Source organism: Ambystoma mexicanum, chromosome 3p, assembly GCF_040938575.1.
Source record: "Ambystoma mexicanum isolate Mex_15411 chromosome 3p, UKY_AmexF1_1, whole genome shotgun sequence".
Lineage (NCBI taxonomy): Eukaryota > Metazoa > Chordata > Amphibia > Caudata > Ambystomatidae > Ambystoma > Ambystoma mexicanum.
In genome coordinates this window covers 933,479,634-933,506,067 of record NC_090925.1, presented here as the reverse complement: position 1 = coordinate 933,506,067, position 26,434 = coordinate 933,479,634, and the positions used below count along the sequence as shown (strand labels likewise).

Below are 26,434 nucleotides of genomic sequence, written 5' to 3'. Positions count from 1 at the left end.
CGCGCAAACTCACCCAACAAGGGCTCCCTGAGAAGCACCAACGACCACCGTAGGACACATCCTGTGACCCTGCACCCTGCCACATGGGCCGAACCAGAGATGGTTTCGGCGGGTGCGTAGCCCAGAGGCGGAAGAAGGCATCAGCGGCGAGCGGCCGCGAGGAACGGACACCGTCCAGCGGGACCCCTGCTGACGAGGCGTGGAGGGAGAGCCGGTGCTGCAAATGCCCGGAGCGGGCTGGAAGAAGAAACCCGCCGGGACGACAGGCCCGACAGATCTGCAGAAGAGGCGGTTCGACCTCCAGGGACCGCAGGAAGTACGGGCAAAGACCGAAGAGGACTGCAGCCCAACACAGAACGGTGAGCCTGGGTACGGCCGAATCCTGCTAGGAAACGAGGAGGCCAGTAGAGCGACGGAACGGAAGGGCCCGGGCGTAATCCGGAGATTACGCCTGGGGGGGTGCTGCAACAACGCAGAAGCGTACGGGCAGAAGGTAGGCCCCACACGAGGATTAACCCGTATGTTGCATGAACTCCGGCAGCCCACGCCCTAAACCCCAAGAACATGGCCACCATCCAACGGACGGCCCAGCAACACTAGCACTGCGACAGCCTGGAAGTGGGAAGGCACAGCCACCATCTGGGAACGGAAGGAAAGCGGCACTGTAGGGGGCAAGACACTGAGAAAATCAAACCTCTTCAGAGGACTCTGGGCCCAGAAGGTTAGCGCACCCCAGGCCCACAGTAGCAAAGGCTGAGACAGCAAGGGGCTGAAGCCACGACTGTCCAGCTACAGAAAGCAATTGCGGCTGCCGCCAATCCGGAATAACACTGTTCTGGGCACGCACAATAGTGTGGAGAAGCCACATACTTCAGCGGCCAATAACATTATGACCACCTGATCCTGAAGCGATAGCTGTTGAAATCGCAGCCAGTGGACAGGCGATCACCACCGACACAAGGTAGCAAACTGAATGCCCAGAGACAGGAGATGTCCCCCCCCCCCAAGGGCAAAGCGAAAACTGCAACAATGGACTCCTACACAACGGTTAGACCCAAACAACAGCAGGAAGCAAGGACTGCAGACAAGCTACCGACCCAGGAAGAAGAACCTACGAATGCGCAAGTACTGCAGGCCATAGCAGCGTTACGCACCTCTATTGAAACTAGAATAGATGAACTAAAATCGGACATGCAGTTGATAAGGCAGGATGCCCGCAATCTCACCGAGAGAGTGACCACAGCAGAGGCTGCCCTACACGACAATGTAGAAAGCACGACGGATCTCAAATCTAAGGTCCAGGACCTGGAACTGAAGGTAGCACGGCTGGAGGCGAGGTCGGAGGATGCGGAAGGACAAGCCCGCCGCAACAACATTCGAATCCTGGGGATCCCGGAGGGAATGGAGGGCCCGGACCCAACAGAATTTATTGAGACAATGCTACAACAGGAAATTGGGGCCGGCAACCTGACCCAGGGATTCTCGATAGAACGAGCCCACAGATCTCTGCAAAAAAGACCTCCCCCCGGCTCGCCCCCGCACCCAATGATTGTAAAAGTCCTAAATTTCTGCGACAGAGAGACAATACTGCGATTCTCAAGAGAAGGAGGGGAAATCAAGAGACAGGATGCTAAAATAGTCATGTATCCGGACTACACTCCCATAGTGCAAAGGGCAAGGAACTCATTCATCCCGGTGAAAGCAAGACTACGAGAACTCAACCTCAAGTACATGCTAATGTACCCGTCGCACCTCAACGTAATATACAAAGGGAAAGCCATCTTCCTAGAAACTCCCGCGGCGGCGAATATGTGGCTCGAGCACAACAACCTCGCAGATGACAAAGAAGGGGCAACGAAGGAGATCACAGGCCACTGAACAATCAAAAGCAACAGGAAACGACCGATTCTCGCACAATGCAGGAAAGACCGCGGCACCACACCAAGAACCACAGTAATATGAAACAAACATTGGGTAGGAGCGCACCGGCACACACGAGCACCGATGACGTCGACACACCCCTTCAGGAAATGTGGAGGCCGACCGCCAACACACAACCCGCACCAGGAGGCCTGGAAAGGCCCAAAAGGCTTGGGAGCCCCTGAGCGCTGCAAGTTCGAAGCAACTGCTGGCGGCAGTTCAAAGTTGCACAGTTTGTTGTTCTCATTCACTAGAATGAACGTTACTATTGTTGGTAAGTCTCCAGATGGACCGGGGGAGGGCGGAATCGAATGGAAGACGGGGGCCTGGGCTCTAAACCACGTACAGGAAGGGGCTTCAACACCAAAGCCGTGATCACAAATGAGGCAGAGGGGGATGCAGGACAAACGTAATATCCCTTTTGAACCACCATGACCTCAACAGCAATTAAAATAATGACATGGAATGTGAGGGGTCTGAGAACATACCTTCGCAGAAACAGAATTAAGACCTACCTATACAGAAAAGGGGTGATGAAAGCACTGCTACAGGAGACCCACTGCACGGCAGACTCTGTGACTAAACTCCAAACTCACTGGGGGGGACAGGGATTTGGCACCACTTATTCTAAATATGCAAGAGAAGTTTTTGGCTGGATACACCCACAGCTCCCATTCTGCCTCATCAAATCAGAGATAGACCCGCAAGGCAGATTCGTGATGTTATGGGGGCACATTGAACAGACGGAATTATGCATCATGAACTCCTATTCCCCCAACAACAACATACCGGCCCACTTGAACTCACAGTACCCCAGAATTACGCAACACAGAAGCGGCCTGTTCATCTGGGGGGGAGACCTCAATTGTGTACACAATCCAACACTGGACAGGTCCACACCCCATTCGAAAGGCCCACCGGCAGTAACAACAGCACTGACCGCAATGATAGACAGGCTGGATCTGGCAGATGTATGGCGAGAAACACATCCAGCAACGAGAGGCAACTCATACTACTCGTCCCCGCATAATCTACACACGAGATTAGACTACATCCTTATAGGCAGGGAACACTTACCCCAAGTGGAAGAGGCACAGTACCTAGGGAGAACCATCTCCGACCACTCCCCACTTTTAGTGACATGGAACCACAATGGCCCAAGACCCCCATCCCCATGTGGAAAATGCCTGTAGATGCCCTGACAGACCCAGCCTTTAGAGAGGGATTACAAGAATCTATAGACAACTACATAGAAGTTAACACGGGCAGCGTGGAACTCCGAAGTACAGAATGGGACGCTCTAAAAACAGTGATAAGGGGGGGAAACCATTGCAAAGGCCGGGGGAATCAGGAAAATACTCAGGAAATAATTAAACCAGGTGGAGAAGGAGATTGAAAGGCTGGAGGCCCCCCCCACAGGCACTCAGCAGGGAGAAATTGAACTCCAGAAACTCAGGGAGAAGAATCCAACCGCTTGGAGCAGGCTAAAAAAGTTTGACTACACTGCCAAAACAAACAGAGCACATGTAGAGGGGGACAGACCGGGCAGGCTACTGGCCTGGCTCTGCCAAAAGGAACATCCCAGACACTCCACCACTACACTGCGGGACGAAGAGGGGAACACGTATCACATACAGCAGGACATAAATAACACCTTTAAATGCTTCTACGAGCACCTATACTCCCACAAAGAACAGGTTTCCCAAGAACAGATAATGGACACACTGGACGAGATAGGGCTCCCAAGATGTCCCCGGAACAGGCCAACACACTAGAAACAGACAACACATGTAGATATAACAGAGGCCATTAGGTCCCTGGCCACGCGCAAGGCACCTGGCACAGACGGATTGCCCTCAGAATTTTATAAAGCTTATGAGTCCTCCCTGACGCTCCTTTACATGCGGTATAACAGGAAGCATACAAGAGGGGGGTACTACCTGAGAGCATGAGAGAAACACTGGTGGTCCCGATCCTCAAGCCCAATAAACCGGCGGACCGGTGTGACTCCTACCGCCCACTAGCGATGCTTAATTATGATGTGAAAATCTTAACCACAATATTAGCTAAGCGGCTGTCCAGAATTATAGGAGACATAATACACACTGACCAGTGCGGCTTTGTACCGGGCCGCAATACATCCATGAACTTGCGTAGGCTGCAATACATTATAGCGCACACCGACAACGATAAGAACTTGTGTGCACTACTATCTCTGGATGCCATAAAGGCGTTCAATTCCATATATTGGGAGTGGCTAGTGGCTGTACTCAAGGAATTTGGCTTTGGACCAGGGTTTATTAGATGGATCACAATACTATACGCTAAGCAGAGAGCAAGGGTGAAATCTGGGAAACACGTGTCAGAGGCCTGGGGCATGCAAAGAGGGACCAGGCAGGGCTGCCCACTGTCCCCAATGTTGTACATACTGGGACTGGAGCCCATAGCCATTTACTTCAGAAAGCAATTTTTCGATGCCGGTATAAGGCTGGGAGGAATAGATCACGTCATCTCACTTTACGCAGATGATGTACTCATATACGTTAGGAACCCGCAACACAATGTGCCCACCATGCTAGATGTTTTGGATAATTACTCCAGGGTCTCAGGAATCCAATTCAGCAAGCCAAAATCCTGCCTGTTCCCCCTAGCGGCCCTGAGACATGAGGACATGGAGGCACTCCCGGCAGTGGGGATAAGATGGCAGACCACCTCGTTCCGTTATCTTGGAATCCAAATAATGCACACCCCTGCACTGATGCACGAGCACAACACAAAAGCAGCACTCCCATCTCTGCGTAAATCAATTAACTCCCCCTGTCAATGATGGGACGGGCCTCGATAGTCAAGATGATTGTACTACCAAGGTTCTTGTACGGGTTCCAGAATGTGCATTACTATATTAACAAACCCTTCTTCCGACCGCTTGAGACGTTAATAAAAGAGTTCCTATGGGGGAAAAACAGACACAGACTAGAGCTGTCGACGTTAGCCCTACCACATAGCCAGGGAGGAATCCAACTTCCGAATCTGGAAAAATATTACCTCGCAGCCCAGCTAAGCTTTGTGACAAAATGGCTAGCCGATGAGCCCACATCTGAAACGCCCCTGCTGCAAGCAATGATCCTTCCGTACCAACTGAAAGAACTGGTCTGGACACCCTCACAACTATTGGGAAATGTACCCCCCCTAGCCGCCCTGGGGAAAAAGATATGGCACAGAACGAAAATGCTCACCCACTCACGGAACACCTATGCACCAGAAGTGCCACTGCTCGCAGACCTTTGCAAAACGCCACAGACCTGAAACAAATCAGATTATGGGAAAGAGAAGGGGTCTACACCTGGGGAGACCTCTACGTAGAGGGCACCTTCAAAGAGTTTGCCTCACTACAAGAAATAGACGGCATCCACACAGGCCAGTTCCTATGGTATCAAAGGGTTCGCACTACAGCACGACGCAAATGGGATACGTGGCCTGAAGAACCGGACTCAGACCCATTCTTAACGATGCTATATAACCTGGGAGAGGGCAGCATACCAATATCCCAAATATATGGCCATTTGAGTGACATACCCAACCCCCGGAGCATGGAAATGAAAAACAAATGGGAAAGGGACATAGGCAGAGAAATGACAGAGGGGGAGTGGAGCAGAGCGCTCACGTTTCCCAAAGAAGTCTCAAGAAACCACAGATTCAGACAGATACAGCTGAACGTACTGCACCGAACTTACATGACCCCACACCGAATAGCCAAATTTAACAGGCAAGCTCAGCCGAACTGCACCTGGTTCATGGGGGAAGAGGCCAACCTGATATATATGCTGTGGGAATGCCCCAAAACAGGGTCGCTGTGGGGCAAAGTAAAACAGGCGTGCGAGAAAGCAGGCATGACCAAATACAAATGGACACCAGAGGAGTGCCTATTAGGAACTTACCCCAGATTGGCCAAGCTTAAGCACACGGTACGACTCATGGACTTGGCATGCATACTGGCCAAAAGAACCATTGCCATGTCCTGGAAAAAAACAGCGGGACCCCAATACAAAATATGGCACAGTGAAACAGAGCTGTGGGTGTTAGCTGAGACCAAAGCTTGGGAGGATTGCGTCGCCAGATCCACTGATGAATCCAGCAGGGCACTGGAGGTATGGAGAGAACTCACCAGACATATGTTCTACCCCTCTGACGATAAGCCCCCATGAACTAAAGGACCCAGGCTAAGCATACCCGCAGGATAAAAAAGGGCAACTCAGGTGAGGCCACTGGAGATAAAGCTGGCCCTCTGAGGACACTCCCCCACCCCCTTTAAACCGTCTGACTACCCCCCCCTCCCAAGACAAGAGACACAGAACTGTAAGAACAGAACATGGAGACAGTTGTTGTTGTTAATAATAATGTTTAATTTTAAGTTTAAATGCATTGCGATCATATATGTGCATGGCACTTTTGTATGTCATGCAACTGATATCACTGAAAAATGCCAATAAACAAATTTAAAAATAAATACATTGATCAACATCTTCACTACTCTGGCTCTTTTTACAGCATAGTGTGTTAAGTGTACATGTTCTGAGCATGTACACTGAATTGTTGTGTCATTCACCCCTTTCACATTAATGTATCTTCAAATGAATTAGCATTTAAGAGCCTACTCTCCTTCCCTTTTAGCATGTCGGTGGGAGAAGAAACGCCACTCCATGCCTTGCCCTGCATGCAGAATTATGCCCAAGCTGACTTTCCCTGTGTAGTTAAGAAATGTATGTTTTGAATTTGAAACTGACAATTTTCCAAAAGTATGTTTTTAAAACTAAACATAGAATATCAGGCTCTGATACCTCCAATAATTTGTACAGAAATTGCAAAGAGATTGAGGATTCCCACACAGCAAACCTCAGGCTGTGATTTCAACCAAGGAATACTTTCCTAACTGCAGGACAGCTCGACAATTGTGAGTGTTTGCATTTTATAAACTACAGGCTGAGTTAGCCAGCACTAAACATCTGCCACCCGAAATGGTCCATAAAATTACAAAAGATATCAGATGCCCTTTAACAAAGAAAATAAATTAAACATAAAGGATAGGTGGACGTGGCGCCCACTCATTGGTGACGGATGAGTAGAACATCATAGGGCATTATTTCACACGCGATTCATCATCCTTCTCAGGCTTATCTAACAATTGTCAAGTGTGGCTTAAAAGTGCCCAAAATCAATAAGTTAAAAAAAGATAGATAAAAAAGAGGTATTAGCATACTTGATCGCAGGTAAAATTGACCTTTTCTATTTAACTGAATGTTTTTTCTCGTTTTTTGTGTGAATTTCGGTCAAAATAATATAAATATATATGTGGAGTGGGGTAAGGGAATATGATAAGGTGGGGGAAGAGGGGGCGGGGTGATGCAGGGGTCTCCCCCTGCAATATTGAACAAAAAAACGCCCCCAAAGAATTCGGTCAATAGGAAAAGGTCAATTTTTTTCGGTCACAGAGACCTAAAGCAAAAAAGATAGATACCAGAACCTAGAAGGAATCAAGAGCAAATAAACACCAAGATTAGACCACTGAGCCAGAAAGAGTTTGGGTGTGCCCCTCAGTGATCTGACTGTTGTTGCAGCTCTAGACTGGAATGAAGCAACAGTCCATTTCAAGCATCCCCTACCATCTAGATAGCAGTGCATATTATTTTATTTGTGGTAGTCATACAGTGAGCTATTGGATTGGTTCTTGATGAGACCACAATGTGGAATGATGGTTGTCAAGACTACTGGACTAAAAACATACGTAAGCAATAAAATATTCTTAAATGATTAAGACTGAAACCCAAGTTCTGGAGTGTTTCTACAGTCTTGCAGTACCACTGGACCTAGAAGAATTGTGCCGTGCATACCATTCCCTCCAACAGACTGTAAAGTTGGAATGGGAAAGAAGTAGTGCATCATTGTTATTAAGCCATAGTCATTAACACATAAAAGAGCAAAACATACAATATTCACAAACGATAAAACCTACCTTACTGGTGCTCAGTTAAAAGAGCACATGAATAAAATAGCATAATAGCATAATAGCTAAAACTGTCTACCATATCTTTTAAAACCTCCTTTCACATAATTACAAACATCTGATATAAATGTATATTGCTGCAGTTCATTAGGAGTGACATGCATCCTTAGTAACACTAGTATTCTAAAGGATAAAATGCCTCCTCAGCTTACGTCTCCTAAAATCAGTGCGTGGAGAAGACTATGTGCATTTGGTACACTCCATTTGGTATTAAAAATGGATGTGAGAGGGATTCTGAAGCCACCCAGAGGTAAGGGATACACATTTGTGATTGTGGACTGTTCCATCTAAAATTGGGAAGCTGTGACCTTGAAATTGCCTAGCACAAAGAGTTTGATTAATGTTTTTGTACTTATCTCCTCCCGTGTAGGTATTACATCAGAGTTAATATCAAATTGGGGACATGTAAAATTCTGTGAAGTAAATCATAATCCCGGCACCAACTATTACATGGTGAGAAATAGCTTCTGTGCTGAAAATTGGGTGGCATACGGAATACCTCTGTACTTCACTGGAAACAGCCGTGAGAGAAATATCTTTAACTTTTTATATTCACATGCATGGAGGTCCCATCGGGCAAAGGGAGGTTCATCCATCTGGTTGTTGCATACTTAGATTGTATGGAAGGCGCTCCAATTAATCAGAGCAGGATGGAAGGTTCGGCTTAAATATGAACATGTTCATGGTGTACCATTTATTCTCAGACTAGGCAACCCTATTATTCCTGTGGTAACTGGTACAATCTTTTGTAGAATGAGAATATATTTGCTAGGTGAGAGAGAGAGAGAGAGAGAGAGAGAAAAAAAAAAAAAAAAAAAAAAAAGTAGGTCTTCGTAAAATCGATTATGTATTGACATCACGTAGATCACTGCATTGGCTGCCCATAGCAAAAAAGAGAGTTATGTTCCGCACTTTCTGCATTACACATGCCTGCCTATGTGTCATGAGCCCTTCATACCTGGTGGCACAGCTCAAATGGCTTCCGGTTGGGTGGGATCTGAGAACCAATAACACAGGCCTGCTCCAGACACTGTTATTATTGCAGTTAAAGCATGACTCTTTGTTTCACTTGCTAAGCTCTTTGAAGCTAATTGCTTCACTTGGGTTCCTACTGATCTAGTAATCGGTAAAGAAATGTAAATGACTACTGCAAAGTGCTGATTTCTAATAATCGTGGGGGTATTGGGCTCAAATTAACTGAACTGCTCATGACCACTTGGGTCATTATCAGCATCTCCACTAACCTCTCCCTGAGCCTGTACAGAGGAAGCAGACAAATATGGCTTAAATATTGTGGTTAAGTCTTTCACTCCTCCCCTGAATTCAGTTTTTTGGGAAAACTTTAAGGTCACTGTACCACTAGATTTCTTTACACTGTCCCTAAACTTTATAACTGTGGCCCTCCCCAGCTTTAGCGGTTCCTCTTTCATCTTCAGCAACTTGCTTGTCCAGTGATTTCACTGCGGTCTTGCTTCAATGAAGAATCACCAACAGTCGCTCCAGCATTATTGCTTAATAAACCCAAAATTTGAAGAACCAACCTACTTGAACCCTAACCTCCGCAGGACTCATAGGTTGACGGGTCACAGGAAATTGGCAAAGATATTCTGGAAAGGCTCCAGAGTGATTCTGAAGCAAGGTCTTACCTTTAACGTTACCGCTATACTTACATTAGAGTGAGGGCACACAACACCAGAACCAGTATTCTGCTCATTCAATCAAAAGCCCTCCACACTATTTCCAGTGGAAGAGTAACCTGCTGTTGAGTAAGTACTCGTAATGTGGTTTCCCCAAGGCACACTGCAATAACTGCCTGTCCATGAAGACATTGACCCTAACCTCTGACCCTACCTCACAGGATAAAGGCTAAAGATTGCTCCATTCAAGTACTTGTTACCTTCTAAACACAAATGACTGCTCTGTCACTTGCACCAAAAATCAAACGGAGTATATTTGGAAATACAACACAATGTCAACATTCATACATTCAATGCAAACATTTTACCCTTTATATTCTTACATGGCAGCTCCTTATGTCCTGTAAATATGACATCCACTAATGTAATGAGAGCCCGCCCAGCCTTCACAGTGATTGCCCTTAGCTTAGCTCTTCTGGGACAATCAGGGAGCTGGCAGGTGAGAGCTGGCCCCGTGACAAGGACCACGCTAAGGTCCCTGTCCGGAGCTGGAGGGAGCCCCCCCCCCCCATGTCACTGTTCCATCAATGTGTGTCCCGGTCACACTCTTCAAGGACCAAACTGGCTGTAACCCGACATAAAACGAACATGAAAAACTGTTTCAGCCCGCTCACCACTGACCCCTGTAAGCACCTCTGATCATCCCGCTTTTCTCATGGGAAACATCTACACAAGTCTTGTGGCCACTGGACTATATCTCTTGGGCCCTCCGTCCTTGGTTGCTCACCAGCCCGCTTCAAAGTAATTGCCACATGGGTCTCTTTTTCTCCTTTACCATTCCAACGTGTACTCTGTATGCCTACCTTCCCTTCTGTCTTAACTGCCAAGTGCCGTATGTTTTGACTGGTGGCTCTGACTCAGGAAGCCTCTCTATTGTAGTTTCTTCACCACTTGAAATGTGAATGCTGCTGTGTTTCAACCCTGCATATTGACACCTTTTTGGTGCATTTATGTGCTCTGCTGGAAAGCTGAATTTAGGTGTGTCTTCAAACCTGCACACTCACCATTTTTCTGCTGCATTTTAGTGCTCTGCTGGAAAGTTGAATTTAGGTGTGTTTTTAAATCTGCACTTTGACTGCTTGTCTGCAGCATATTAGTGCCCACTCAGCCTGGGTACAAATGATTATACTACCCTGGTAATTGTATGCTTAAAGCATCTCCTTCATCTGTGCCTGCCTGGCTGCTAGGCAACCTGGTGAGTTATGTGTGCACTGTGCAGCTCCCCTGTCTCTCTCTCTCTCTCCCCTTCGCTACTCCCATGGCACTCTCTATCTCCCCTATCTATTTTAACTGCTACTCTATCACCCATCCTATCCCTCTCATGAAGTCTGGAAGAAAAAAGCTCTAAAAAGCTCCCCTGGCCTCTAACCTGGCCTACCTATTGCTGACACCTACATCAATGCTACTTCTAGGCAGACTGTTACTGACATCCTCTTCTGTGACCCCCTGACCTATGGACCCCCATCTGGTCTCCACTCTCTCCCCTTTCTCTTCCTCACCCATTAATGGTGGCACTAGATGGGAAGTACTCTTGGCATACTTCTCATCTTGCAGGTGCATCATTATTGTCTAGCACAATGGCACTATCATGGCCCAATGTTATAAACCTACTCTTCTCCTTCTCGATCAACGCCTGCCTGCTCTCATCAACTTCTTCCCTTCTCCTACTTCTATTCTTTATACCTCTCTCTCACAACCCCACCACCACTGACGGGAATACAATGCCCCTGTACCCCTTCCTCGGAAACTTTCAATGGTGGTAATCAGTTTCACTTAGCCACTTTGAAAGCTTGTTCTGCTGTCAAACACTTCTCTGACATCTGTCTCCTTCTTGAAGACTTTGACGTTGACGTCATCCCCTTTACTGAGACGTGGTTCAATGCCAGCTCTGTCACTGCTCTTGACCCTCACCTTCCTGAGGGCTACAAAATCCTCTCCAAGCCCAGGCCCAACCGACCCAGAGGTCGAGTGGCCCTGATTTTCCCTCAGTGGGTCCCTGCCTCTATCATACCTACTCAACCTTACTCCTCCTGCGAATACCTCATCTGCAGGCACAGGATCTCTCCTACTCTCTCGCTCACCTTCGCTACCATCTACAGGTCCTGCAGCCCTTTCTCTTCCTTCCTATCTGAATGAGCTGACCTCACCTCCTCCCTTCTGACCTCTTCCTCCAAACTCCTCCTCAGGGACTTCAATATCCACCTTGACTCCCCTGAATCAGCCACCTCACAGTTCTGTGACCTCTGTGAATCCTTTTCTCTCACTATTCCTCCTTCTGGTCCGCCCACTCTGTCGGACACACTCTGGATGCCTTCTTTTCTGGAGACATCCCTATTTCTAATCTGATCACCAACCCCCAAAACAGAGATCATTCTCATTGGGACCCCTGCAGCCTGTTTCCCTCCTACCCTTTTTCCGTCCTCCTTGGGCCTTCTACCCTCACCATCTTGTGAGGCCAAAAACCTTGGGATCATCTTCGACTCCTCTCTCCTCTTCACACCTCACATCTTGGACCTTGACAAGAAGGCCCACTTCGAGCTTCACCACCCTAGAGGCATTATCCCCTTCCTCATCTTTCCCTAGAAGCTCATCGTCTCCAGAGATCTAGTCTTCTATAGGCTGGCATACTGCAACAGCCTCTTTGTCAATCTCCCCCTTTCCCCCCTACACCCCCTTCAGCTAATCCAGAATTTGGCTGCAAGACTTATCCTTGCCTCAAGCCGAGGGACTGTATTTCTCCAGCCCTAAAATCTCTCCACTGGCTCCCGGTGGCCACAAGAATCAAATTCAAGAACCTCAGCATCATCCACAATGCTTTCTGGGGCCTGGGAACAAGCTATCTCCAACTTTCCCTCCCTAAATACTTCCCTGCTAGAGCCCTCCGCTCCTCTAACTCCATCTGTTTGCCTGTCAAACGTTTCTCCAAGCAGAGATTGGGGGGCAGGTCTCTCTCTTCATCTGCTCCTCTCAGACTTGAGCCGGACCTCTTTAAGCTCCAGAAACTTCTCAAAACTCTGCTGTTCTCCACCTCTTTCCCTCTTTTCCTTCCCGGCTAACCACCCCACTGCCGCTGAGACTGACAGCCTGGTCCTTCATGAATCTCACAGGTTATCAGCCCTCTACCCAGTCGACACCAGCACCCTCCCCCCTTTGCACTGCCCCTGTGGGCCTCCTGCCCGGCGACTGTGCAAGAGGTCAAAGATCACCAAGGTTAAAATACACATAATTTGGTGTCTTCTGTGAATGGAGACCATTGATTAATGTCTACCCTATAGCCATATACAAAGTCCACGTACTTTAAAAAAATCATAGAACTTCCTCCATTAGCAACTGGGAAGGTCTCATGAAAGTTATGTAGGCATAGAGAGAACAAAAAAAAACTCCCTATTGAGGAATTAAGAGTACACCATTGAACATTGGAGAGATTACACCATTCTACAGAATAATTCAGGTGTACGAATGTAAAATACAATCACTAGATTAAATGGCTTATCAACATACTGAAATCACTACACCCACAGAGTACATCTCGACTGAGATTGTGGAATAAACAACACTCATGGGGTATTCCAGGTGGTCTTTTAAAACATTTGGTGGAATTGCATACACAAACAACAATTCAAATTAGACTTGATAGCAATAGGAGTCTGGGAGCATCGATAGATACGTTCTCAGGTCTTTGTTATGGTTGCGTGTTGGCGCCCTGTCTTTTTAATTTATACGTGTCTGACTTAATAGAACATGTATCGAATTGTCATGCTCTTCCACCCAAAATTGGTCATTTAAGAATCCTGGCCCTACTGTTCGAACACGATATAGCATTATTTAATAGAGCATTCATTGAATAATTAGTACTACATTAGTAGCTGGGGAGAACAACTTGAAATTAAGTGTAAACAAAACAGCTGTACTGGTTTGTTTGCATGCTAGACCTAAGTACAATCACGAATGCTATATAGATGAAAGGCACATTTAAACACCAAGTGACTTAACATATTTGGGTTTCCAGATTTGCAGCAAGGAAAGGAAGGTTGATACGTTCGCTAGATTAAGAGCTATGCTTGCTCCTCTATACGCGCAAACGTGGACAATCTTTTTTAGGTATGGTAAATATATGATGACACTGGTCCTAAAATGTTATGTCAGCAAAGTAATTCCATCATCTTTGTATGCTTTGGAGATATTACATTTAGATTTGAACCCATTAGGTGGACTAAAGACAATGGGGATAATTTCGAATTTGGAGGTAGCCGTGGTGCTATTAGCACCATGGCTGCCTCCAAACCCAGGTCCAGGTTCTCTGAATGGGGACTTACCGGGTCATTCCAACCTTGGAGGACCTGGTAAGTCCTCATTCAGAAAACCATTCCCCATTCCCATTCGAGCCCCCATAGGTCTAAATAGGAATGGGGAAGGAGCAAATAACGGGCCCGCTAATAGCGGGCCCGTTATTTGCTCCCTGGTCCCTTAACGGGTCCCCGCTAAGGACGGCTGGTTAGACCAGCCGTTACTGGTGGGACCCATTAAGGGACCTCAGAATGTGGGGTAGGGGGTTAACGGCACCGGCATCCTTACCGGTGACGTTAACCCCTTACCGCCATACTCGGAATGAGGCCTAATGTTTTCAAAGATGTTACTTGGTCTTCCAACCTCTATACCGTGTGTGGTAATAGGACATGAACTCAGTTTAAAATCGTGGAAATCATATGTAAACATTGCTGAGCTAAGAAGATATTGCAAGAAATTAGATCTTCCCTCTGGTTCATTATTTGTAGATCTTAACTTAGCAGTGTCACAAAAACTAGACTGTTCATTGAACATTTTTACATAAGGCTGTGACCAAATCCGTGCTGACATTTGATTCTAATAAATGTGCGTTAATAGAAAATCCTGTTACTGTTTTTAATAAGATCAAATTGGTATAAATGGTCTAACGATGATGAACAAATTGTGAATTCTAAATTGTACTTTGGATTTGCTGCAAGCATTATAAAAGTGTGCTCCTATATTTGACTAGGTTGCCAAATCTGAAATACCGTCATATGTTTATGCATTTTTAATTCAACCTGTTGGGGTCCTTGCATAGGTAGGGCCCGTTAAGACAAATCGATAGACAAGATAGGAACTGTCGGATTTGTGGAAAGACCATAAAGTTCACATCCTAGCTAGCACAGCTGTGTCAAGAGGGGGACGTCCAGGCAAGACAGAGAGGGAAACTCTCACTCTCATTACACAGGTTCTTTCCTCCCCGTGGGCGCGTCAAAAGCTGTTACCAGGCATCACACCAATCAACAACTCTAGTCATGTATCAAACCTCACACGTCCAGTAGTGTATTGTCTGCCGCGACAATTGACTTCAAACCTCACCACTCGTTTCAACCAGCAGGGTGGCATCCCTTTTTAGAGACAGCATTCCCATCCAATGTACTGCATCAATGTGCATACCAGAATCTGCAGCACCACTCTAGATAGCTCTCCTGGACTGCCAGGTGGAAACAAACCCCACAGACTTTCTCTTGAATGATCAGAACGTGGCCAAGAGGACCCATGGGCAATGGAGGACCCCTTATTTTACTCCCATGCTTTTGTGAGTGGAGGCATGCATGCCAATAGAGTTTAATGCCCCATGGAGAATCACATTCCATACATCCCTCTCACAGAATTTCCTCCTCTGATGCCTTTAGCACTCTCATACAGTACAGTGAGCCACTGCTTGCGTGCCAGGTTTGCAAATTATAAATCAGAATTATAACATCATATTTGATTGCACTCGTGGGAGGGTGCACAGCTAATCAGGTGGCTGGGAACACTGGCTCAATCTGACACTAACTGGCCACATACTCCCATCCACCCAATCACCTTCCCCAAGTGTTGAAATTATTTCGACTGGGGGAGGAAGGATAGCTGATGGGCAACGTGTTTGTCTTGGAAGCAAGACAACACAGCGCGACAGGTTTGTATCTTCATCCGGCCCTTCGAAACCAATCGCTGGTATTAAGCGTGTTATAAAAGAACAATTATAATTCAAATAATAATTCCTTGTCTCCTGCCCTCTGCCGCATCCTGCCTGCAGAAGCCTCCCACCCAATCATACCTCACCGAAATGCCTGCTCGCCCTGAGCACCTTCAACCTCGACTGGTGTGCTTTCTCACTGACCATGCTGCTACAATAGACTTGGAAAAGGGTCTAATCCCTTAGCTATTTCCCATGTGTCTTTGATTTTGTTTTTTTGGACATGAGTTTGGGCAAGTACATTACGGGTGGAGCCAATCTCCTTCAATCAGACCTAGTTTAGGCTCAGACTGGAGTGCCATTACCGTCCTTGTAAATCCTCCAAATGCGGTAGTGATCATATGAGGACTGTGAGGTCAACCAAGAATTGAACCTAGCCCTCAAGTGGTGCTTGGCATCAGTTTGTCAAGAAAGAAGATGGTGAGGGCGACAGCATAACAGGTGTCTGTCAGTACATCCCTGCAGTGCACCGAGGACTATCAGTCAATGAGTGAAAAGTGTCTGTGATTTTTGTTTGGGGCTGTGTGGTGTGAAGAGGACAAGGGGGCCAGGATTTTTGGGGTATACTGTGAAATTAGAGTGACAGGCTGTGAGGTCACTGTGCTAAGGTTGGTATTGTTGCTAGACGGTGGGAATGATATAGGGAAGTAAGCCAGAAATCAGGTGACTGGAGATCCCCTTCCCTTGCCAAATGTCACAAAAATATTAGCCTGTATGACTCATTCAGTGATTTAAACCCACCAACTTTTGAATTTCCAGAGTATTATGTGACTGCTTATCCGTGCCTGGGGCTTGTTCTGTTGGGTGAGATTCAGTGGTACAGTGCCAACTCTTCCTTCAGAAGATACACCCTGTTATGCAATTGTATCATTCTGGGTTTACCTTCAGGTATTTCTATGGATAATGTGTACGTGTTACTGATCTGATGGTTATTCGTTACAGGGGAAGGTAGAAGCTGAGTTCCAGCTGCTCACTGTGGAGGAAGCTGAAAAGAGTCCTGTTGGCCTTGGACGTAAAGAGCCAGAACCACTGGAGAAACCAAAGTATGTATTCATTCGGCTTGCGCCTATACTTGGCCTCCCTGCCCCATTCATATACCCTTATAAACTGATATATTTATAAATCTAGTTCTCTTAGCTCACCTTCCCTCAAGCTCGTCAGTGCTTTCATTCATGCCTGCATCAGTGGGCAGCACCATATTGTGTGATTCTGATACCTAGTGAATGAGATGTGTGAATGAGATTAAAAGGACTAGGATTTCAATTGTCAAATGATGTCAAGTCTACTCAGAGTACTGTGAAAAGCAAAAAAAGTATTTATATGTAGACACTCAACTGCTGCACAAATTACGCCTAATAAACGGTCCCATGTGCCACAATCACCAGGGAAACTAGTTGTATTGCAAAATCAAAATCTGCCTCTTTGCTGTGCCCCTATCTCTTCTGCCTGCATTTCACATCACTGTCCTGGTTAAGCAATCTCTGGTGCAGCTATGTTGATTCCTCCTTACTGTGCCAGGCAAGGCACATTGTTGCAGCCCTCTAAATAGAATGTTTCTGCTATCTATTGCCTATCTACTGGTAAGATAGGCACTACCACAGCCTTTCTCTGTTGTTCCTTTTCATTTGTCAAGAATTGTTTACTGAAACATTTCGAAGACATGCACAAAACATCAGTGGTGTAACACTTAAGGCCCCATGACCAGTTGTGCCGTAACTGAAAAAAGGCAGTATTTCGAAATACCGCCTGTTTTACTGTCCAGCACAGATATGGGTTTGAGCACCCACATAGAAAATACCAGGCTGTAAGTGGAGGTATTATCGCCACACACAATGGTAGTAATGATTCAGGCTGAATTACCGCATGCATTAAGCCTGCCTGTCCGCAGTGGGGTCCCATGTGACTCCAAAATGGGAAATAATAGTAACACCGAATTAGGCAGTAAATAAGTGTTAACACAGTCAGTGATGGTAATTCATGTTGGTGGTATTAGCACAGCAAACACACCAAACTGGTGATGACACCCTTATTGTCTGCTCTCCATACAGAGAGTACTAATTTCCAGCACTCATAGATTATCAAAATGTTGTATTTTTTATATTCCCCTTATCAATATTCAAATTGTAGAACTCCTAGCACCCTTGGCCGCCCTGACTAGATCGTAGGGCAGGACGGATACTGGAAAAGACAGAAAGGCACAAAATCACATTGCCCAAAAAGTTCAAAATATAGTTAACTAGAACTAACTCTGTGAGCCCCCTATTTACACTAAAGCAACCAACCTCAAATCATAGGACTTCCATAATAAGGCTAGACCTCCCTTCGCTATTAATTCCAAAAAGCAATTGATCCACCACCCTGAAACAACTGCTCTAGCGTAACCCTCACCACAGTACAGTAGCTCCTTAGTGCTTACCCCAGAATCAGCCAGGCCCATTCTATTTTACCCCAAATTAAATCTATTCACCTTGGGAGCATTTTTCAGTTCACCTTTCCTATTAGCAGTAATCATTCAAATAACTTTTGTAAATAAAACCCACACAATACTGCAAACACTGATCTGTCACAAAGCTGTTTATTTGTAGTGTCATCAGGGTAACTCTACCACCAAGAGGTGTTACATCTATATCATTTGACACACTTCAAAAACCCCAGCCAATACTTAAAAAATCCTTGCAAAGTAGAACTCTCTAGTGGTATTGGCACACATCCATCTCTGGCTCTACTCATTTGGTGCTGTGGTAGCTAGGCACTTAACAGTTTTCTCAATTAAAAAGGAAGTCAGTATTCCCTCCAGGAGTCTCTGGCATCCTCCCCTCTAAGCTTGCCTGACAATCTTGCACCGCCCTTGGTCCCTACTTTGTGAATGCGTAGACACTTCAGTCTCCTCTCTGCAACTGAATCTGAGAGTTGTTAACTCCTAATGCAGTGTGGACATGGGGAGGGGAATAACCAACTTTACTATACAACTCTGGAGCTCTCAGTGTCATCCATCAAGAGTCACATTGCTCCCAGTGTTCAAGCCGTAGACATCTCCAACTCTCAATTTTGCTGACCATTGTCCTGACAGCAGCTGGCTCTCAAGTGAAGTCCATTAGCTCTTTCCATACAAGGCCTCTTGATCTCTGAATGTCTCTGATGGGGTACAACTTCCATTCCACCATGTGGGGAATTCACCAGAACCTTTGTATAATGACTGTAGCCACCTTAGTGTACATGTAGGTGCATGGAAGGGCCCGATGTCCATTAAGAAAATCTATGAGTGCATCTGAATCTACTCAGTTTAGCTTCCAAATATTGGGTTACTGACGCCAGAACTTGAGCCGGAAACAGCCACTGCTGCTCTAGAATAAGAGCCCTCACTGGGCTCAGCGAAGAGGCTGCTTCTCCGTATCCTCGTTGGTTCCACCTCCTCTATTGTTCTTTTGACCAGTACACATGGAATAGTGATTTAAGTGCCCTGATCCCATTGCAAAAAGAAAGCAATGATTTCTGTTCCACAGATATAGGCTATGTGGATTTGTCTTGTTAATATAAATTGCAATATTTCCTGTTCATGAAAGTAATTTCTGAACTCTTTGGTGACCAGGCATATGAACATAGGTGCTTCCATGCAAGGGGGCAAAAGATGGTACGCTGTTCAAGATTGCGCCTTGTATTAGGTTTCTATTTGCGCCAGCCAGGTGTTGGTGACAGTGGAAGTGACCTGGTAGTGCACAGCAGCAGCAAATATCTCTGCAGCCATAGAAGAGAGGCACACCGACTGCATGTCGTCTGTTTGTGAAAATAATTAGACGCTTAGCCCATTTGTGAAATCTCTTAGACAACACACATCGATCTGCTGGGCCATCAGGCGAGCCCTGGTTGCCTTACTCCTTTCTGTGCAGGGTAAGTGTGTCCTGATTTTGACAGATGACATGGTGGCCATGAACTACCCCAACAAGCAAGGTGGTATGTGATGAGTGAAACTTTGCTTGGAAGCAATTCAACTGTGGTTCAAGGCTCTGTCGAATGACATTTCTCTGGCTGATCATCTTGCCAAGACAGAGTATGTGGTTGCAGATGCCATGAGCAGTATGATTTCTGTCTTCCATGAGTGGGAGCTCTGCCAGTTCTATTGGGGAACCTCTCGGGTGGACCTCATGGCTACAGACTGGAATGGATCATGTTGGCAACTATGCATGTTTAGCTTGGTGACCAGAGCAAGATCTGGCTCACTTAATCTGTTGCACCTCTACTTTTCTACATTTCCTGATATCTATGCGGTGGTAGAGCCTTCCGATTGGCACTTTGAGTGGGTACCTGGCATCTATTTAGGTCTTTAAGAGGACCCAATTTTTGAAAGGATTATCTACCCAGCTTCTGCCACATCAGTTTATTGTTCCTGCGTGGGATTTGAATCTTATTTTAAAATTTCTCATGGAGACTTAATTTGGACTAATGGATTCTTTTTCTTTGAGGTTGCTCCTCTTTAAGTGGACTTTCCTGGTGGCCATCACTTCCACTAGGTTGATGACTGAGATCTGCCCTCTGTCTGTGAGGCTTCCATAATTTATTTTCTATTAGGAGAAAGTAAATCTGAGAGCGGGACAGCCCTTCCTCCCCAAGGTTGTGTCAGATTCCCATCTCTCAGAGAATATTCAACTTCCTGTTTTCTCCCCTTCACTTCATCCATCTAAGGTCACGGGAGGATAGCTATGGCACAACGCGCTCACCTTGGAGCCAAGACAATGCCGGAGCAAGACAGGTTTGATCCCGGGGTCCTCACTTCTAGATATTATGTGTGTTATAAATAACCAATTACAAGGTGGAGGAGGTTTCACCATCTGGACCCGAGGAAGGCTCTCAGGTTACTATGCCTCTCACTTGAGGGTGATCATCTCACTTGAGGGTGATTAGAAAGGATTACCAACTCTTTGTTGGTTAAATTTGATTTTGTACAGATAAGGCTGTTACCAAACTGATACAGTCCAGGTGAATCATCCTATGCATTTTACATTTTATTGCTTATAATCTGTCTTGGATAGAGTTGCCAGAAATGCTCCAGGGCTATTCTAACAGAGGCTTAGTGGCTACCTCTGCCCTGCAGAGAGATGCCCCTGTTTTGGAAATCTATCTGGTGGATATGTGTTCTTCTCTGCACATGTGTGCAAAGCACTGCTTCCTTGGTTCCTTGTCGTTAAGGTGGTCTGCTTTGGTCAAGCAGTGCTCCAGAGTTTTCCAGTCTAGGTGGTGGTTTTGTATCTCCTCCTTCCTCAAGGTCCTGTACTGCTTTAGGAGTACATCTAAGAGCATGGACCTGTGAGAGGAGGTAATCCATTAGAAGAACAATTGACTTATCTTTTGGTAAATAGTCCTTCCTCTTACAGATTTCTCATATTCCTCTCAGCCGCCCCTCAAGACAGATAGTGTGTTCCCCTCTTGCTCTCCTGTGGTCCCACAACTGTTGAATGCCAGGGGAAAAGGTGGCACTGAGGCCTAGGGGGCTGCTGCTGAGGCCATATGTACTTCCTTAATATCTTGCCCAGTGTCATGAGTGCCCAATGATCCTCTGCAGTGCTGACGCAGAGCTGCACTGTACCCCCTGGCGAGTGGAAAGGTTTCCAATCACAGTTGGCCCTGGGGAAGATATATCTGAGAGGAATGTGTGGGAAGAAGGACAAATCCATCAGAATGAAAAGTAATTTGCTCTTCCTTGCCTTGACACGCTAGTCAGGCCCCATTAACAGTCCCTAAATTCAAAAATCTGTGAATCCTAGTGGATGATAATCTATCTGAGGGAATGTAATTGAATCAGCTGATAAAAACATAAACTTGTCATCTTCACATGCAGAAATATAATTCCCTACTTAGATCTCCCGCACATACTTTTTCTTTTTACACTAATAATTGTATCCTGGCTATACAATCCTGACTGCACTATCTTGACTAAACTGGCCAATGCGGCCTACAACCAAAATTATTACAAAAACTGCAAAAACTTAAACAGGACAGCCCGAGCCATATAGAATCTCAAACTTTGGGAGAATGCCTACCTGATTTGAAGAAAAATAAAAAATTACTGGCTGCCGGTCAAAAATAAAATATAAATGAAATTGGTCAGTTTGGTGCACCAGGCCCTTCTCAATTTCGGCCCTTAATATCTATAAGATATTGTAAAGAGAGAGACAAGGAAGTTTGTCTTGTGATCCCTAAATGTATTCACCAAAAATGTGGAGGATGCTCTTTTTAGCACCTGCAAAGGTAGCACAGAGCACACAAATCAATAGTAATGATGGCCATCATGTCTTTTCATGGTGGTCGCCATAACGGATATCCGCTGTTTATTCAGCGCACATGGGGGACATCAAAACGGATTCACTGCATGATAATTTAACAGGCACAGGAACACAAGGTATGCCCGGATGCCCAATGACTGACACCACATCATGCAGTGGCTCATACAAATCGGTTGGTAAGAGTATGAACCACGTACTGTGTTACTCCTCCCTTTCCACCCGTATCAATACATCTTTCCAGACACAGAAGTCAGTTGTACTGAGGGAATTATTTCTATTATCATGATGAATGAGTGAAAACTTTAAAAAACACGAGTGAAAACTATTTTTTTTAAATGTATGTTATTTTTCCCCATACAGCCGTCCAAAAACATCTTTCAACTGGTTTGTGAACCCCTTGAAGACTTTCATCTTTTTCATTTGGAAGCGATACAAGAAGTATATCATTGCTTTACTGATTATCGTGATTCTGGCAGTATTTCTTTTCCTCATCCTCTACACAATGCCCGGATACATTAGCGAGAAAATCATCAATGGGTGAAAAGATGCTTTGAAGAGAAAGAACATATCACTATGATCAATTTACGAATGGCATATTAGTACCTCATTGCACTGAAACCAATCCATCTTTAGAACATGTGTGTTCAAAATTTGAAGGCAAATTGCATTGATTCAAAGGAAGAAATAGTACACTGTTTCAGGTAACTTTTGGGTTTCATTTCAATGTAGGTGCCTTTATGAGGAATGTAGCCATAACACAGACTAATGTGATGAACGTGTATGAAAAGTACAAGAATCTTTTGTTATTTTCACCCTCAAAGAAAAAACAGTAATTGCCGTAATCAAGCTGGATTTGTAATTTTGGACTTTTTCATCTACCTTTTCAAAAGCACGAAAGGATCTACTTTGGGACCTCACCAGGAAACAAGTTGGCTTCTTAAGAACACTTGCTTCTTTTTCCACGTTGCATACCAAGCATATTGCACTATACCGTAACAGTCCAAATGGGACATTTACTACTGTCTGATACAGCCAATGAGTTTCCTGACACTGTCAGCTGCCTATTTGCACCAAAGCCTGAATTGGTATACAGCAAGGTGAGATACCAATTGCTCTGGTAGTCATACCAAGGTTGTGGTAGTCAACCTTATTTAGATAGTTACCTCAAGGAATTCATCGCATTCTCCAAAGGTTACTGGCATGTATTTTTTGTATATCCATATTATATTTTTCTAATATTGTATTCTTATTTTCTTAAACTAATTTTGAATGATAGATGACTTTGATTTAAGACATTTTGTATGTGCCAATATGTATTCAATTGTATGTACATTTATTGTGTCTGTACATTTGTCCTAGAGTTGTCCATTATTCCCACTTTCTGACAATGAACCAGTGTACATATGTGTATAGAACATCATTATCCTCACTCCACATACAGTGTCACCATAGCACAGCCATCCTATCATCTTGCAGAGTGATAAGGCATGACTGTGATGTAGTGACTTTCTCCATTTCTCGTTCGAGCATACTACTACCTAACTGCTGGTGCCCACCCCTCATTCACCATCTCCTTTACAGGGCATGGCCCTTTCAGCTCCTTATTCTTTGTCCTGACCCTCCTTCTCGACACCCTTCTAGCCACTGCCCCAAATGTACTCATGGGTGACTTCAACTTTTCTAACATATCCTGCTCTCAACAGGTCAACCTTGAATAACACCTGTCAGACTGGTTCATCATCTCCATTGATGATTGACCTACCTACATTTGAGTCTACTCCCTTAAGCTGGCATTGCTTACATTGTCGCTGCTCACTGCCAGCCCAACCATTGGCCCTTCCTGTTCTGAGCATGCCCTAGTTCACTATTAAATATCTGTTCCTCCTCCTCTCTTTCCTTGTCCAAGCTCTCCTATCTCCAGATCTAAATTTAAACCTGACTATATTGCTCCCTATCTTGAAGAAATCTGATCCTCCCGCCTCATGCCTCCTCCATCGACCAAACATTCCTTGACTTCAGTCTGCCTCTTAGCTCCTCAGATAAGCACCACTTCCTTATCTGCAACTTTATCCCACCAACACCCAGGCCTGGATCAACTCAGCGATTCATCATCTGTATATGGATGCGCATCCCCACTTCTACTGCTGGTATAAATCCCACTACCCCATCTTCTCATTGACTGCACCTCATACTTACATCTTCCCTAGACAATGAAAAATCAAGTTACTTTATTCGCCTAATTTTCTCTCTTTGCTCACACACTTGCAACTCTTCCCACCCTCCAAGCCATGCTAGCCCACTGTGCCACGCTTGAAAAAACATCCTCCCTATCTGCTAATGACTTCTCCCTCTACTTTTCTGTAGCAATCTCCAAGATCATCAGCACCCTTAAAGTCCTCCTCTCCCTCGCACACCATTCTCTTTCTCTTCACCCCACTCTCATCTACCAGTCTCCACCTTCATTCGCTCCCCACAAGCTCGCCTACAGAGATGGCACCCATTCTCCTTAAAGCCAACCCATGATGTGCTTCAGTGGACCCCTTAGATCCAAAAACGATCAAAGCATTAGCACTGTTCACCGGCTCCTCCCTCCCCCTACGGGGTTTTCACCAACTGTTTCAAAGTCCTGACTGTTCTGCCTAGCTTTAAACAACCTGCTGCGTATCTCAATAGTCCACTAACACATTCTACCAGTCTCTTATATCCCTCAATGCCCCTTAATCTTTGAACTAGTGGCCTTCACTAAGATCACTCATCACATACAAACCATTGGTTTATATGACCGAGTTTCCCCAGGATTCTATTACTCTCTCTCCTTGGAAACAGTGTTCACTCATGTCTCTAACCTACTCACAACTAGCTACCACCTTAAATTTGCCTGTAGCCTTCTTCCCCTTGACCCCTCTGTGGAGTTCAACATTACTGATCATCCCCTTTCCTCTCTGTCCTGCTAGTGGCCACATGTTGTTGTCCTTAGCCCTCTTCTGTTTACAATACACTCCTCCCCTTGTGAAATGTGTATCTCCTCAGTTGGTTTTTCCTGCAACCTCTTTGCGGATGACTTCCAAATCTTATTATCATTCCCATCCTTAACTCATGAACTCTCCTCCAAGATCTCTGCCTGTCTTTTCGCCATCCGCCACTGGAAGGCCCTTCGCTGTCTGATGCTCAATGCTTCCAAGACCGAAGCCATGTATCTCTCTTCACTGAATGCCCAATCCCTTCTCCTTTCTCATATGTCCCTTTCTCCCTAACTGTCTAACCCCCTAGGCCAAGCCACACAACGCTGCAGTGCTCTTAGTAAGTGTTCTAAAGTGTTAGCAATCTCTCACACCTTCTGCTACAGCTGCTATAATTAACCTGCTGAACATCAGGAAATTCACCCTCTGCTTTTACCTATACTTCTACTAAAGCTCTTATCTCTACCCTTGCACTTAGTGGACTTGGTGACTGCTCAAACTTTCTCCCAGAACTCCTTCTCTACTTTCCCTCTCTTTTCAAAATATCTAATTTCGCAGCTTGCAGATTCCATAACGTTTCTGGTTTCTCTCCCACACCTCCAGACCGCCTTCAGGCAAGGTAGCGCTCCATGCCTAACCAGTCCCACTTCAAATTCCTACTCCTGATCTTCACATCTTTTCTTGACCTAACCCGCTACCCACAACACCACCTAACAGCTATTATCTCTTGCTGCTCCCCCACTCAGGCCCTTTGATCTTGCACTCTTCTCACTCTCCCTGTTTCACAACCTCCCCATGCACTCTCTTACTTCTGCTCCTTCTCTCTACTCACCCCATTTCACTGGAACTCCCTGCCCACATCCATGCATTCAAATTAGTACCTAAATCACATGTCTTCCTCATTGAGAATCCCCCCTAACAATCAAACCACATTTCCCACGAATATTCCCACGCCTCAGCTCCCTATGGTAATTTATTGCATGCTTTCTGGAAAGGTTCCCCTGTGCCCATTTTTTGTATGTTTCATCCCTGATATATATCCTGACTCACCCGCCCTTAACACCCAGATCATTGCACTTTACTAATGTTCTAATTTGCAAGTCAAGCGATTATGCAATTGCTTTTTTTGTGCTGTATTTGTCTATGTACGTGCTTCTGTTTGAAACATATTTTTCCCAATAAATACAGATGCAATATTTCTCATGTAGTTATCCTTTTTAATTTCCTTTTTGGGAAGATTTCAGTGACACTATAGAGATGGGGGCTCCCACCAACGGAATGCAAACGATTATGAAGTAAATTGATGCAGACACCCAGCTGTGCCAAAACCTGCTTGTTCATGATCTCGGACTCAGATTGCTTCTTGTCGGTATACATAAAACAGCTCAGGCAGTAGTAAGAAGGTGTTCAATTTTCAATTCTGACAGAAACACAGGATGGGAAGGTTTAGACACAAAAACAGGTAATCTAAACGGGTTTGACATCATTTGTTATTTACAATTTTT

At 45.4% G+C, this 26,434-nt stretch overlaps 1 protein-coding gene across 1 annotated transcript in view; it reads left to right on the top strand.

Moving 5' to 3' along the window:
* The window catches only part of LOC138581135 (fer-1-like protein 4), a 1,598,034-nt gene extending 1,571,906 nt beyond the window's left edge, over nt 1-26,128 (top strand). Inside the window, exons 44-45 of the mRNA XM_069652231.1 lie at nt 16,634-16,734; nt 22,330-26,128. Of these exons, the coding sequence (XP_069508332.1) occupies nt 16,634-16,734; nt 22,330-22,510 (282 nt within the window). The 3' untranslated portion in view covers nt 22,511-26,128. The remainder of the gene's footprint in view (nt 1-16,633; nt 16,735-22,329) is intronic.
* The last annotated feature ends 306 nt before the right edge of the window (nt 26,129-26,434 follow it).